General features: G+C 37.9%; 1 protein-coding gene across 6 annotated transcripts in view; it reads left to right on the forward strand.

Moving 5' to 3' along the window:
- Window positions 1-13,557, forward strand: part of LOC149119192 (ubiquitin carboxyl-terminal hydrolase 9X-like) — a 158,621-nt gene that overhangs the window by 74,964 nt on the left and 70,100 nt on the right. For all 6 annotated transcript variants that reach the window (XR_016228584.1, XR_016228585.1, XM_089324988.1 and 3 more), the window contains 7 exons: window positions 2,068-2,155; window positions 3,961-4,303; window positions 6,430-6,525; window positions 8,684-8,895; window positions 10,916-11,156; window positions 12,061-12,210; window positions 12,848-12,968. Coding sequence is in view for 4 of the 6 variants with exons in the window: in XM_089324988.1 (XP_089181114.1) it covers window positions 2,068-2,155; window positions 3,961-4,303; window positions 6,430-6,525; window positions 8,684-8,895; window positions 10,916-11,156; window positions 12,061-12,210; window positions 12,848-12,968 (1,251 nt within the window). In the remaining 2 variants the exon portion in view is untranslated. The remainder of the gene's footprint in view (window positions 1-2,067; window positions 2,156-3,960; window positions 4,304-6,429; window positions 6,526-8,683; window positions 8,896-10,915; window positions 11,157-12,060; window positions 12,211-12,847; window positions 12,969-13,557) is intronic.

Genomic DNA, 13,557 nt, shown 5'->3' on the forward strand with positions numbered 1-13,557 from the left:
TGCCAAAGAAACACAACAACACCTCAATACTAGATTGTATGAAGATGAAGAGAGTGAAAAAATTCCAGAAACAGAACTCAAAAATTACTTAGAAGTCATCAGAAGCAGATCCATTAATTAAAGAAATCTGTACATGACATGAATGAAAATTATTCCTATTGAGATTTTAAAGAGAAATCAAAATGAAATATTGGAAATGAAGAATTCTGTGGAATGCAGTGGAAAGTCTTTATAGGTTTAGTGAGGCAGAAGAAAGAATATCCTTTTAAAAGGCAAATCTTTGGAAATTTTATTATCAGATCAAAAAAAAAAAAAAAAGAAATTAGGAAACCAGAAAACAGTGCTGCAAATTATGGGATACTATCAAATAACCCAACAGATGAGGTTCTGAAGGTGTCTGGAAAGACAATTGATTAGAAGACCTTTTTTTTTGTGGAGAAAGAAAGGGATATCCATGTATAGGAATATCCAAATACAGGAGAGAACATTAGAGAAGCTCTGTAAGACATTGGGAGAAGGTATTTGTAAACTATGCAGTTTATAAAGGGAGTTACAAGATAACAACAAAACAAATAACCCAGTTAAGAGATGAAAAGAGGATCTAAGTGACATTTTTCCAAAGAGGAAATTCAAACGGCCAGACATATGAAGAAATGCTCAGGGAAATGCGAATCAGTAACAATGAGGTTTCACCTCACCCCTTTTAGAATGGATTTCATACAGAAATTAACAGATAGCAATCACTGGTGAGGATTTGGGGAAAAAGGTACTTTGTCCATGGTTATTGGGAATCTAAACTTGTATAGCCACTGTGGAAGATAGTGTGGCAATACTTCAGAAATCTGAATATAGACATTCTATATGACTAGCCATCCTGCTCCTGGGAATTTACCCAAGGTAAGTGAAATCAGCTTACAAAAGAGTTACCTACCTCCATGTTTATTGCGGCTCATTTCACAATAGCTAAGAAATCAAACCAAATCCATCAACTGAAAAATTGAAGATAAAGAAATCATGGGATAGGTACAGTATGGGTACTACATAGCAGTAAAAAAAAAAAAAAAAAAAAAAAAAAAAAAAAAAAAAAAAAACACGAAATTCTGTTATTTGCAACACGAATGAAACTGGAAAACATCATACATAGTGAAGTAAGCCAGTCTCACAGGTACAAATGTTCTCCCTGATCTGTGGTAACTAACAGAGCTCCTAAAAGGTTATCTGCAGGAGTGAAATTGACAGTTGAGGGGTGTGGTGACTTTGAACAGCCAGTGTCTTGACTATGGATGAACAGCTTTTTTCTCCATACTATTTGTTGGACTCTTTCTCCATACTATTTGTTTAATTTCATTCAAAATAAATCTTGTGTATATAATTAATTGAAAATAAATCTTGGGGCTGACACTGTGGAACAGCATGGTAAAGCCCTGGCCTGAAGTGCTGGAATCCCATTTGGGAGCTGGTTCTAGTCCCAGCTGCTCTACTTCCGATCCAACTCTCTGCTGTGGCCTTGGATAGCAATAGAAGATGGCCCAAATCCTCGGGCCCCTGAACCCATGTGGGAGACCCAGAAGAAGCTCCTGGCCCCTGGGTTTGGATCAGCACATATCCGGCTGCTGTGACCATCTGGGGAGTGAACCAGCAGTTGGAAGACCTCTCTCTCTGCTTCTGCCTCTCTCTCTAACTCTGTCTTTCAAATAAATAAAATAAATATTTAAAAAATAAAATAAATGCAAATAAATCTTAATAAAAAATAAGATTGGGAATTAAAAAGTGAGGAAAAAGACGGAGGGGAGTATGGGCACCGTGGGAAGAATCACTGTGTTCATGAAGTTGTATTTATGAATGAGATGCATGAAGTTTATATACCTTAAAAGGTTTCTGTTGGGGGAGGGAATCAAAATGAAAAAGCATTGAAAATGCCTGTGTAATGTTCAGTCAGATGTTTCAAGAGCAGTACTTTGAAAACTCAGAAAGCTTATGTAACAGAAAGGATTTAAATTAGAATTCTTAAGAAAACCTTAGGTTTGAAATTTAGTGTGTAATGCATTAACTTTTGTTAATTTGCAGGTAATGAAGACTATGATCCACAAACTGTGAGACTTGGAAATAGATACAGTCATGTTCAAGAGGTCCAAGAACGACTTCACTTTCTTAGGTTTGTTTTTAAATAATTAGTGATGTTCTCTTTTAAGGCACTGAAAAGAAAAGAACTTCACGTTGTTTTTATTTTTTTATGTATGTATTTGAAATCCAAATAGACCTGCTTGTTCACTCCCCAGATATCTACAATGGATGAGGCTGGGCTGTGCTGTAACCAGGAGGAGGGAACTTTATCTGGGTCTCCTTTGTGAGAGTCAGGGTCCCAAACACTGGGTCCATCTTCTGCTTTCCCAGCCAATTAGGGACCTAGATCAGAAGCGAAGCAACCAGGACCCAAACCTGTGCTGCCCATGTTGGATGCTGCCATTGCATGTTGGATGCTGGAAGAGGAGTAACCGGGACTAGAACCTGGTATCCATATGGGATGCCAGCACCGCAGGTGTAGGATTAACCAAATGAGCCATGGCGCCGGCCCCCTGTTCCTTGCTGAGAAAACCGCAGAAGATGGTCCAAGGACTTGGGACCCTTCCTCCCACATTGGAAGATAAGATAAAGATAAGATAAATCCTGGCTCATGGCTTTGGCCTGGCACAGCCCAGGCCATTGAAGCCATTTGGAAACAGATGGAAGATCTCTATCTCTTTCTCTCTTTTGTGTGTGTGTGTGTGTGTGTGTGTGTCTTTTTTATAACTCTGCCTTTCAAATGATTAAGTCTTTTTAAAAGTAAATAATTTTACTACTGGCTGTCAGGTTACACGTTTATAAATTAGGATTAGGAGTTATGCAGGACTGAAAGAGAAGGCTATTTCCGGCTCAGCATTCTTATAAAGGAGGTATTAGAAATTTAGAGTAAGACTCAAAAGAAGAAAATTAACTAAAAATGCCATAAGTTAAGCAGGTTCAGGGATACTGAAAGAAATTAAACACTGAGTGAAGGTATTGGAGTAGAATCATTACCTTCATTGTTATCTTTTTTATTCCCACTACTGAAAGTCTCAGAGGAAATCAGTGAATATTCAGAAAAGATTAATGATTACTGAAATAGAAAAAATAATTATTTAGCTTGTCTAATACAATGCAGTATGTTCAGATATTAAAAATTGTAAAATCCTTAAGAACTTTGAATCATCTCTGGAAAACACTTAGTGTAAAATTTCATTTTCTAGTTAAGGAATATCAGCACAGAGGTAAGCTAGTATATAATTTCAAAGGCTTAATATCTTGAAAGCAGGGCAGAAGGCTTGATTGTTTGTGTCACATTTTCAAGAAACTTCCTGACACTTTGTAGTTCCCTACTATGTGATTGTTAAATAAATGAATATATAGCACATAGTTCCAGGCAGATTAATAAATAAGTTCTTTTTTTAAGAATTAATACTTAAAGGTAGCCGGCGCCGCGGCTCACTAGGCTAATCCTCCGCCTAGCGGCGCCGGCACACCGGGTTCTAGTCCCGGTTGGGGCGCCGGATTCTGTCCCGGTTGCCCCTCTTCCAGGCCAGCCCTCTGCTGTGGCCCGGGAGTGCAGTGGAGGATGGCCCAGGTGCTTGGGCCCTGCACCCCATGGGAGACCAGGAAAAGCACCTGGCTCCTGGCTCCTGCCATCGGATCAGCGCGGTGCGCCAGCTGCAGCGGCAGCCATTGGAGGGTGAACCAACGGCAAAGGAAGACCTTTCTCTCTGTCTCTCTCTCTCACTGTCCACTCTGCCTGTCAAAAAAAAAAAAAAAAAAAAAAAAAAAAGAATTAATACTTAAAGGTTTAACCAAAGTATATTTATGTTTATTATTTCATACATATGATAATAACTGACTTTTGAGAATAAAATTAGGTAGACCCTAATTGCTGATTTATGTTTCCCCAAGGTTTTTATTAAAAGATGGTCAACTCTGGCTATGTGCTCCCCAGGCTAAGCAAATATGGAAATGCTTAGCAGAGAATGCAGTTTATGTTTGTGACCGTGAAGCCTGTTTTAAATGGTATTCCAAGTTAATGGGAGATGAACCTGACTTAGATCCTGATATTAATAAGGATTTCTTCAAAAGTAATGTGCTTCAGCTTGATCCTTCCCTATTAACTGAAAATGGAATGAAGTGCTTTGAAAGATTCTTCAAAGGTGTTAATTGTCGAGAAGGGAAACTGATAGCAAAAAGAAGAGTCTATATGATGGACGATTTGGAATTAATAGGATTAGACTATCTTTGGAGGGTAAGTGAGAGAAAACTTTTTTGCAAGTACTGTTCCTGAAGAGTTTATTTACAGAATCATAATTTTACCTGAATGTTTTATATAATTTTTATGCCTGTCATAGAAATCATCTCTTTATCTGTAGTCTCTTATTTATTCATCTATTTTCAATCATTTTTGTGTGTCTTGTTGTTTTTTTTTTCTTTTTTCCCTGCCTGCCACTGGAACATGTCACTCATGCTAATCATTGCCTACTTTAGCATATTTCTCCCTCTGCTTCTTTCATAGAAGTAACTATCTCCTATTTTTATGTAATAGATTTTAGGCTTTGTTATACTTTTAATGTTGTAATGAATGAAATGCAGAAGGAAGGATTATTACTCGGAAGTGATTATGAATTAATGCTATGTTGACTTTGTGTACCCTGTAATATATTGAAATAATTGGAGAGAATATACTACAGAAAGCTGACTTTTCCAGAGCTGGCATTAATGACACCCCTGTGATGTCAGCATCTCTTAGGAGCCTCAATTCAGTGTTCAGGTACTCTACTTCCCTGTCAGCTCCCTGCTAATCTAGGAAAGCAGCATAAGATGGCTCAAGAGCTTGTGTCCCTTTCATTGCCATGGGAGACCTGGATGGAGTTTCAGGCTTCTAGCTTTGGCGCAGCCCCAACCTAAGCAGTTGTGGCCATTTGGAGAATCACACAGTGGATGGACTCACTCTCTCTGTCTCTCTGAAATGATTAAAACTTTTTTAAAAAACATAACTTTTCCATATTTTTTCAAGATTTGTTTATTTATTTGAAAGAGTTACACAGAGAGAGAAGGAATCAGAGAATGAATCTTCCATCTGCTGGTTCACTCCCTAGTTGCGCTGATCTGAAGCCAGGAGCCAAGAGCCTCCCCTGGGTTTTCCCATGTGGGTGCAAGGGCCCAAAGACTTGGACCATTTTGTACTGCTTTCCTAGGCCATAGCAGAGAGCTGGATTGGAAGTGGAGCAGCTGGGACTCAAACTGGTGCACGTGTGGGATGCCAGCACTACAGGCAGCGGCTTTACCTGCCACACCACAGCGCAGCCCCAACTTTTCCATCTTTATAATGTAAGGATAGTGTGTTGCCATTTTGTAAACTATAACATCTAATATATCAGCTGAAGCTACTTTTGGAATTTATTTTATTTTTGGGGCAAATTTTAGACTAAGATATTTCATGTTGTGTTCCACTAAAAAAAATGGCTTTTAAAACTTTTTTAACCTGCAGTATCTCCCGTAAATTAAAACAAAGTACAAAGCTGGTTGATAGGAGAAATGAGAAAGGAGTATTTTTGCCTTTACTTGTTGCCATATTGTGGCTCTTCAGAATTTAGAGATCATCTTAAAACACTAATAAAGCTGGAGAATTCTTCACATATTTTAAAAACCATTGATTAGACTGTTGATAAAGATGTGCAGAAATTTCTGGGGATAATGGGACATTACATTGTGTTAACTAGTATACACTTGTTTGAACTACCCTTTTTTTTAATGTTGGTTGGCTGGTTGTTTTTTTTTTTTAATTTTTTTTTTAATTTACTTATTTATTTGAAAGGCAGAGTTAAACGTTCACTAGTTCACTCTCCAGATGGCCTAATGGCCGGGAGTGGGTCAGGCCAAAGCCAGGAGCTTGGAACTTCATTCAGATCTCCTTTGTGGGTGGTGGAGATCCATCTTCTCTGCTCTCCCAGGTACATTAGCAGGGAACAGCATAGGAAGTTGAGGAGCCAGGACTCAACCAGTGGCACCCATGTGGGATGACAGCATCTCAAATGATGGCCTAACCTGCTATGCCACAATACCAGCCTCTGAACCATTACTTTGAAAGCTCCCTTCTTGGCTACCAGGTGGTTAAATTAAATAATACTAATCTGAATATTTTGTGTACTTTTCATTGTAAGCAAACTGCAAAGTAGTTTATGCTTCATGTTCTTTATAGTGGTTAGTTTATGTTACTCTTTGATTTTTAACTTTTCTTATGCCTGTTACTTGAAATGAAGTTAAAATCAATGAAGATTATATTAAAAAATAGTGAAGATATGATTTGCATGAGAGTACTAAATTGAATTGTGTCTTAATGATATTATTAAAGCTATAATATTTTGGTACTAGGTTGTGATGCAGAGCAGTGATGATATTGCCAACAGAGCTATAGATCTTCTTAAAGAGATATACACAAACCTTGGGCCGAAGCTACAGATGAATCAGGTAAGGACTGAAGTGCATAAGTTAGGCTAAAGTAATCTTGTGCTAAATGTACTATACTTTTAAACTTAGAATTCAATACAAGTTAACTTTAACTCTTTAGAAAATGTTGTCTGAATACTTAATTCATACTTGTCCTTTGCACAATGGATGATTAATAATTATTTTTAGATATTTGCGTTTTGTATTAGTCAGTTTTTCTTTTAGCCAGATTTTTGAGAGGAATCACTTAAGTGGAAAGAAAGTACATTTCAGCAGATGGGATATTTACAGTCCAAGATTGGTATTTATGGAGGCTGTTAATGGTGGAGCTTGTGCAGAGAGGCAATCACATAATAAGACAGAGAACAGAGACACAGGGAGCACTCTTACCTTTTTCATGTGATCTTTTCTGATGATGCCATCATGATTTGGTGAAGACTCCACTCTGGCAATCTAATCTAGACCAATCACTTCAATAAAGGCTCACTTTGAGCCATGAAAATCAGAACAAGCCTTCACTCTAATACATCAACCATTAGCATTCTTCCATTAATCATTAACATAGAACTTTGTGGGTTAGAGGTCCACATGAGTTTGGGGAGCCAGGTCCTGTACAGTCCATAACATGCTGCTTATGACTGTCCAGAACTCATATTTTCATTTAAAACATACAGATTCCATTCCGAGAAGTCCCAGGTCTTTGTTTTGTTTTGTTTTGTTTTGTTTTGTTTTGTTTTGTTTTGTTTTGTTTTGACAGGTAGAGTGGACAGTAAAAGAGAGAGACAAAGAGAAAGGTCTTCCTTTGCCATTGGTTCATTCTCCAATGGCCGCTGTGGCCCATGCACTGCAGCTAGCACACCATGCTGATCTGAAGGCAGGAGCCAGGTGCTTCTCCTGGTCTCCCATGGGGTGCAGGGCCCAAGCACTTGGGCCATCCTCCACTGCACTCCCTGGCCACAGCAGAGAGCTGGCCTGGAAGAGGGGCAACCGGGACAGAATCCGGCGCCCCAACCAGGACTGGAACCCGGTGTGCTGGCGCCACAATGTGGAGGATTAGCCTAGTGAGCCGCGGTGCCGGCAAGAAGTCCCAGTTTTAACTCAATCTGATAAGTCCAAAGTCTAGCATCCTGCCTGAACCTCAAAGCGAACTGCCTTAACTGTGAATCTCTGTACAATTAAAATCAAATAACATATTTCCCAAGTAAAATGGCAGAACAGGCATAGTATACATAGGATTATTTTGAAGAAAGTAATAAGTATCTGTTTTGTGACTGCCAAAATTTAACTTTGTCTGATACTTTATCCATAGATTCACTTTTTAAAAAGTAATTGTGTTGAGCACTCTGGCCTCAGAATTAGCCCTTAAGGCATTCGGATCTGGCTGAAGAGCCCATGAGAGTATTTTATGCATGGAAAGCCAAGACACTCTGGCAAAAATAAATAAATAAACCTAAATGAAAGATCTCTGCGAGTGAGATCCCAGTGGAAAGAATGGGCCATCAAAGAAGGAGGTACCTTTTTCTGAAGGCAGGCGAGAACTTCCACTTTGACTATGGTCTTGTCTAAATGAGATCAGAGTTGGCGAACTCAAAAGGCTTTCATAGCCTTAGCAACTCATGACAAGAGCCTCATGACACCATAAACAAGAGCGTCAATTGTTAAGTCAACAACAGGAGTCACTGTGCACTTACTCCCCATGTGGGATCTCTGTCTTCAATGTGTTGTACAATGTGAATCAATGGTATAACTAGTACTTAAACAGGACTTTACACTTTGTTTTTCTCTGTGGGTACAAACTGTTGAAATCTTTACTTAATATATACTAAATTGATCTTCTGTATATAAAGAAAATTTAAAATGAATCTTGATGTGAGTGGAATGGGAGAAGGAGTGGAAAATGAGAGGGTTGCAGGTAGGAGGGAAGTTATGAGGGGGGGCACTGTAATCCAAAAGTTGTACTTTGGAAATTTATGTTTATTAAATAAAAGTTTAAAAAAGTAATTGTTTTGAACTTGCTTACCTTCTTATTATCAGCTTCATTTATGAAACTTTTATTATTGGCTTAATTTGATTATGCTTGAATTACTTTAAATTGCAGTTTTATTGTTTGATTGGATTAATGCATGTTTGAGTTTTGTTTATAAGCAGCTTTAACTCTTCTTTGGTGCATTATTTTCAGGTGGTTATCCATGAAGACTTTATCCAGTCTTGCTTTGATCGTCTGAAAACATCATATGAAACATTATATATTTCGGACAGTGAAAAAGACAGTATTAATTGTGCAAGGCAAGAAGTCATCCAAATGGTTCGAGTGTTAACTGTTTTGAGAGAGTACATAAATGAATGTGACAGTGATTATCATGAAGAAAGAATGATTCTACCTATGTCAAGGTTTGTAACAAATTTATCTAATGTAAACTTTAATTTATTATGTGTTTTAAAAACTAATGATTTGGGGCCGGTGCTGCGGCGTAGTGAACTGATTTTCCGCCTGCAGCACTGGAATCCCTATGGACACTGTTCATGTCTTGGTTGCTTCACTTCCGATCCAGCTCCCTGCTATTGCCTGGGAAAGCAGTAGAAGATGGCCCAAGTAGGAGACTTGGAAGAAGCTCCTGTCTCCTGGCTTTGGATCTGATTGGCTCAGCTACAGCCATTGGCATCCACCTGGGGAGTGAACCAGCACATGAAGGACCTTTCTCTCCATCTCTACCTTCCCTCTGTCTCTACCTCTCAAATAAATAAAATAAAATCTAAAAAACAAACCAAAAAAAAAAAAAGAAATGATATAGGTAGAAATGAATGTTAGGGAAAATTTCATTTTTAGATTTTTATGCTTCACCCTTTAAAAATATTATGTGTATATTTTTAAAAGCAGGCATTTTATAACATGATATGTTTTATTCCATTTGTATTTTAGTAGCATTCTTACTTATTAACCATAGTTTTTCTTTTATCTTTTACTTTTTCAGATTTGTTACCACCCATTAAGTTTGTCACCAATATTTTGCAACTTTTTTTTTTCATTTTGGTTTGGTTTGCTTTGATTTAGGTTTACTTTTTTTAAAAGATTTATTTATTTATCTGAAAGACAGAGTTACAGAGGCAGAGAGGGAGACAGACAGACCACAACAGCCAGAGCAGGGCTGGTCTGAAGCCGAGAGCCTGGAGCTTCTTCTAAGTCTGACACTGAGGGTACAGGACCTAAGGACCTGAGCTATCTTTCACTGCTTTCCGAGGCCATAGAAGACAGCTAGACCAGAAGTGGAGCAGCCAGGACTTGAACTGGTGCCCAGATAGGATGCTGGCACTCCAGATAGCTGCTTTACCCTCTTTATCACAGTGCCAGACTGTTGATTTGGATTTTAAAATATACTTATTTATTTGAAAAGCAGAGTGACAGAGGGAGAAGGAGAGGGAGAGTGAAAAATCTTTGTCCCATTATTCACTCCCAAATTGCCACAATAACCATTACTAGACCAGGCTATATTCTTGAGCCTCCATCCTAGTCTACCACATGGATAACAGGGTCCCAAACTCTTGGGCCATCATCTGCTGCCTTTCCAGGCACATTATAAGAAATTGGATTGGAAGTGGAGTTGCTAGTATGTGGAACTGGCACTCCAATATTGTATACCAGTGTTATAAATGGTGGTTTAACCCGGTATACCACAATATAATACATTCACACTGTTAATGGAAAATTCTTGGAACAGGCATTAAGTATGGCCAGCGTATCATTTGGGTGCCAGTTCAAATCCCAGCTTCTCCACTTCTGATCTAATTGTTTATGTCCTTGGGAGAGCAACAGAGGATGTCACAAGTATTTGGGCCTCTGCTACCCACATGGGAGACTCAGGTGAAGCTCCAGGCTCGTGACTTGACTCATGGCTCCCACCTTTGGCCTGGCCCAGCCCTAGCTGTTGAGCTGTATGAAGACAGAAGATAGAATATTTCTTCTTCCTTTTCTCTCTTTCTGTCTCTTCCCCTGTAACTCTTTTAAATAAATAAATCTTTCAGAAAAGTAGCTGAAATATTTATTCATGCATACTTGATGTAATTTATAAATGGTAACCTTTTGTTCTGGGCATAGAGACCAGATTGATAGTGTAGAATATCATTTATTGTATCTCTCCTAATACTATTATAATGTTTAGAAGAAGCATAATGTTGTCCTCAAGCTCTAAAAAGCAAAACAAATATTGCAACTATTGCCCTCTTCTGAAATACAAAATTTTGAATTTCTAGCTTTATTTTGTTGGCAGTGTACTCAGTATGATTGTGCATTTTTTTCTCATTTTTTTCCCCTCTCTTCCCCTCCTCCCCCCCCAACTCCTCTCCGCTTCTTCTTTTCCCTCTTCTCGTTCCTCCCCTCCCCTGCTCTCCTCCTTTTTTAAAATTTTTTCCCCAGAGCCTTCCATGGCAAACACCTGTCTCTTACAGTTCGGTTTCCAAACCAGGGCAAACAAGTTGATGACTTGGACATATTGTCTCATACAAATGATACAATTGGCTCAATACGTCGTCGTATTCTCAGTCGTATTAAAGCCAACATAGCCCATAAAAATATTGAACTCTCTGTGGGTGGTGAATTGATAGGTTCTGAAGATGACAGAAAGCTGATTGGACAGTTAAACTTAAAAGATAAATCAGTAAGTACATATGATTTTCAAATATTCACCAGAATTCAAATGTCTTATGTGTGATTTTCTGTGTTGATATTTGGGTTGGAATTCCATATAGGATAGGGGATACAGAACTTTAAATATAATGGAGGGGCCGGCGCTGCAGCTCACTAGACTAATCCTCCACCTTGCGTCACCGGTTCTAGTCCCGGTTGGGGTGCCGGATTCTGTCCCGGTTGCCCCTCTTCCAGGCCAGCTCTCTGCTATGGCCAGGGAGTGCAGTGGAGGATGGCCCAAGTGCTTGGGCCCTGCACCCCATGGGAGACCAGAAGAAGCACCTGGCTCCTGCCTTCGGATCAACGCGGTGGGCCAGCTGCGGCAGCCATTGGAGGGTGAATCAATTGCAAAGGAAGACCTTTCTCTCTGTCTCTCTCACTGTCCACTCTGGCTGTCAAAAAATAAATAAAAATTAAAAAATAATAAAAAAATATAATGGAGGAAATAAAACTGGGTAAGACTCTCTAGATTCAACTAGCTTTATATCAAAAATATGTGAAAAAATTGTGGTTGTGTTGAGCCTTTTTTTCTTAAGTCTCTCAACAAGGCAGTATGACAGCTGTTTATGTAACAGGGTACATTACGTAGTATAAGCAATTTGAGTATGACTTGAAGTATACAGGATTTTGTGTGTAGGTCCTAGTACAAATACTGCTGTACAATTTTATATAAACAACTATATCAGTCATAGAATTTCATTATCTGTGAGGTAGTCGTGGAACAATTCTCTTATAGGTCCTAAAGAGACAATTAAGTGGTTGCATTAGACAGTAATTCTAAAATTAAAACATTTCACCATTTTGATGTATCTAATTTCTGTATTTTGTATGTGTTTTCCCATTTTTTTTACTGCTTATTACATTATCTTTTTCAGCTAATTACAGCCAAACTTATAGAAATAAATTCAAGCATACTTTCAAGTCCTGATAGCTCTTCTGATTCTTCAATTGGATCGCCTGAAAACCATTGTAATCGCTACAGTGATGGTCCCGGTACAGAAGTGGAAAGTAGTTTGCCTGGTATTGTAAGTAACTCCTTTATGGTAGTTTTATATTCCTTGAGAATGTGATGAAATGAACATTTCTTTTGCCAGGAAGTGTAAAACTTAAGAGATAAGACTGTCAGATAATTCTGCAGTAAACTTTAACTTCTAAATTGGATTACCTAATTGTTTGAATTTACAATAAATTACTAGAATTAATGTCACAGTTTAATTATAATATTACATAACTGGGAAATAATACTGTATTACCAGTCATTCTTTTAGAACTATTTAAGTAGAAGTATCTTTCTCATATCCTATCTTGGCTTTTCTTGCCTTTACCCTTTTAAGAATTATGGTTATGCTATTGTGGCCTTTTACCATAACAGTTAAGTTGGAGGCATCTGTATCACAGTGCCTAGGGTTGATTCTTAGCTTGAGCTCCTGACTTGAGCATATTGCCATTACAAACACTAGGAAACAGCAAATGTGAACTTTAAGTAACTGGATTTCTACCACCCTCATGGGAGAATTGGATTTCAGTTTCTGGTTCTGAGCATTAGCTTCTTCACTCCAGACCCAGCCATTAAAGCAGTTGGAGAATAAACACAAGATGGAAGCTTAGTTAAGAGAATACTCTTTCGGAGTTAATTAACAGTAAATGTTTTGTACCTTCTAGATAATGTCATTGCATCCGAGATATATCTCTTTCCTTTGGAAAGTTGCAGACTTAGGTAGCAGCCTGAATATGCCACCTCTTAGGGATGGAGCGAGACTACTTATGAAAATTATGCCACCAGGTAAAAATATTATCTGCTCCCATAACCTACTACAAAGAAAGAATGCTAATTGAAAAGGAATATTAACAAATTCTATTTTAAAATCAAATACTTTTTGTGGAATACTCTGTGTGTCTTCCACAATATTACTGATGAAAAGTTCTCCATGGATGAGAAAAATTATTTAGAAATATGTAATTTTAAGTGAACTAATGTAAATATTATTACTAAAGTAAGGTTCTTGCTTCACCTAGTCTCATCTGTCATTTCTATTTCAAAGAAAAACCATTTCCACATTTAGCTTTTATTGCTGCCTGTGCCATTTTGTTGGTAAACAGTGTGTATGTAGTGTTATTTTTCTCAAGTTTAGAAATACTGAATTACTTCTATACAGATAAAAATGTATATTTTGCACACTTCTTGATCATTTCATAATTTTCACTTCAGTCTCTTGATTTTTCACATTTTTAAGAATATGAATGTATTTTAATCTCATTACACCTGATTATACTAGATTTTAAAATTTTCCATTCCATGTCACTTTGATTTCTGTTATACTACTAAATCTTCCAATCTTCTCTCAATATCAACTTACTATATTTTTCCCTTT

The sequence above is a fragment of the Oryctolagus cuniculus genome, chromosome Y (assembly GCF_051225735.1).
Source record: "Oryctolagus cuniculus isolate XC-2025 breed Fujian yellow rabbit chromosome Y, ASM5122573v1, whole genome shotgun sequence".
Taxonomy (NCBI): Eukaryota; Metazoa; Chordata; class Mammalia; order Lagomorpha; family Leporidae; genus Oryctolagus; species Oryctolagus cuniculus.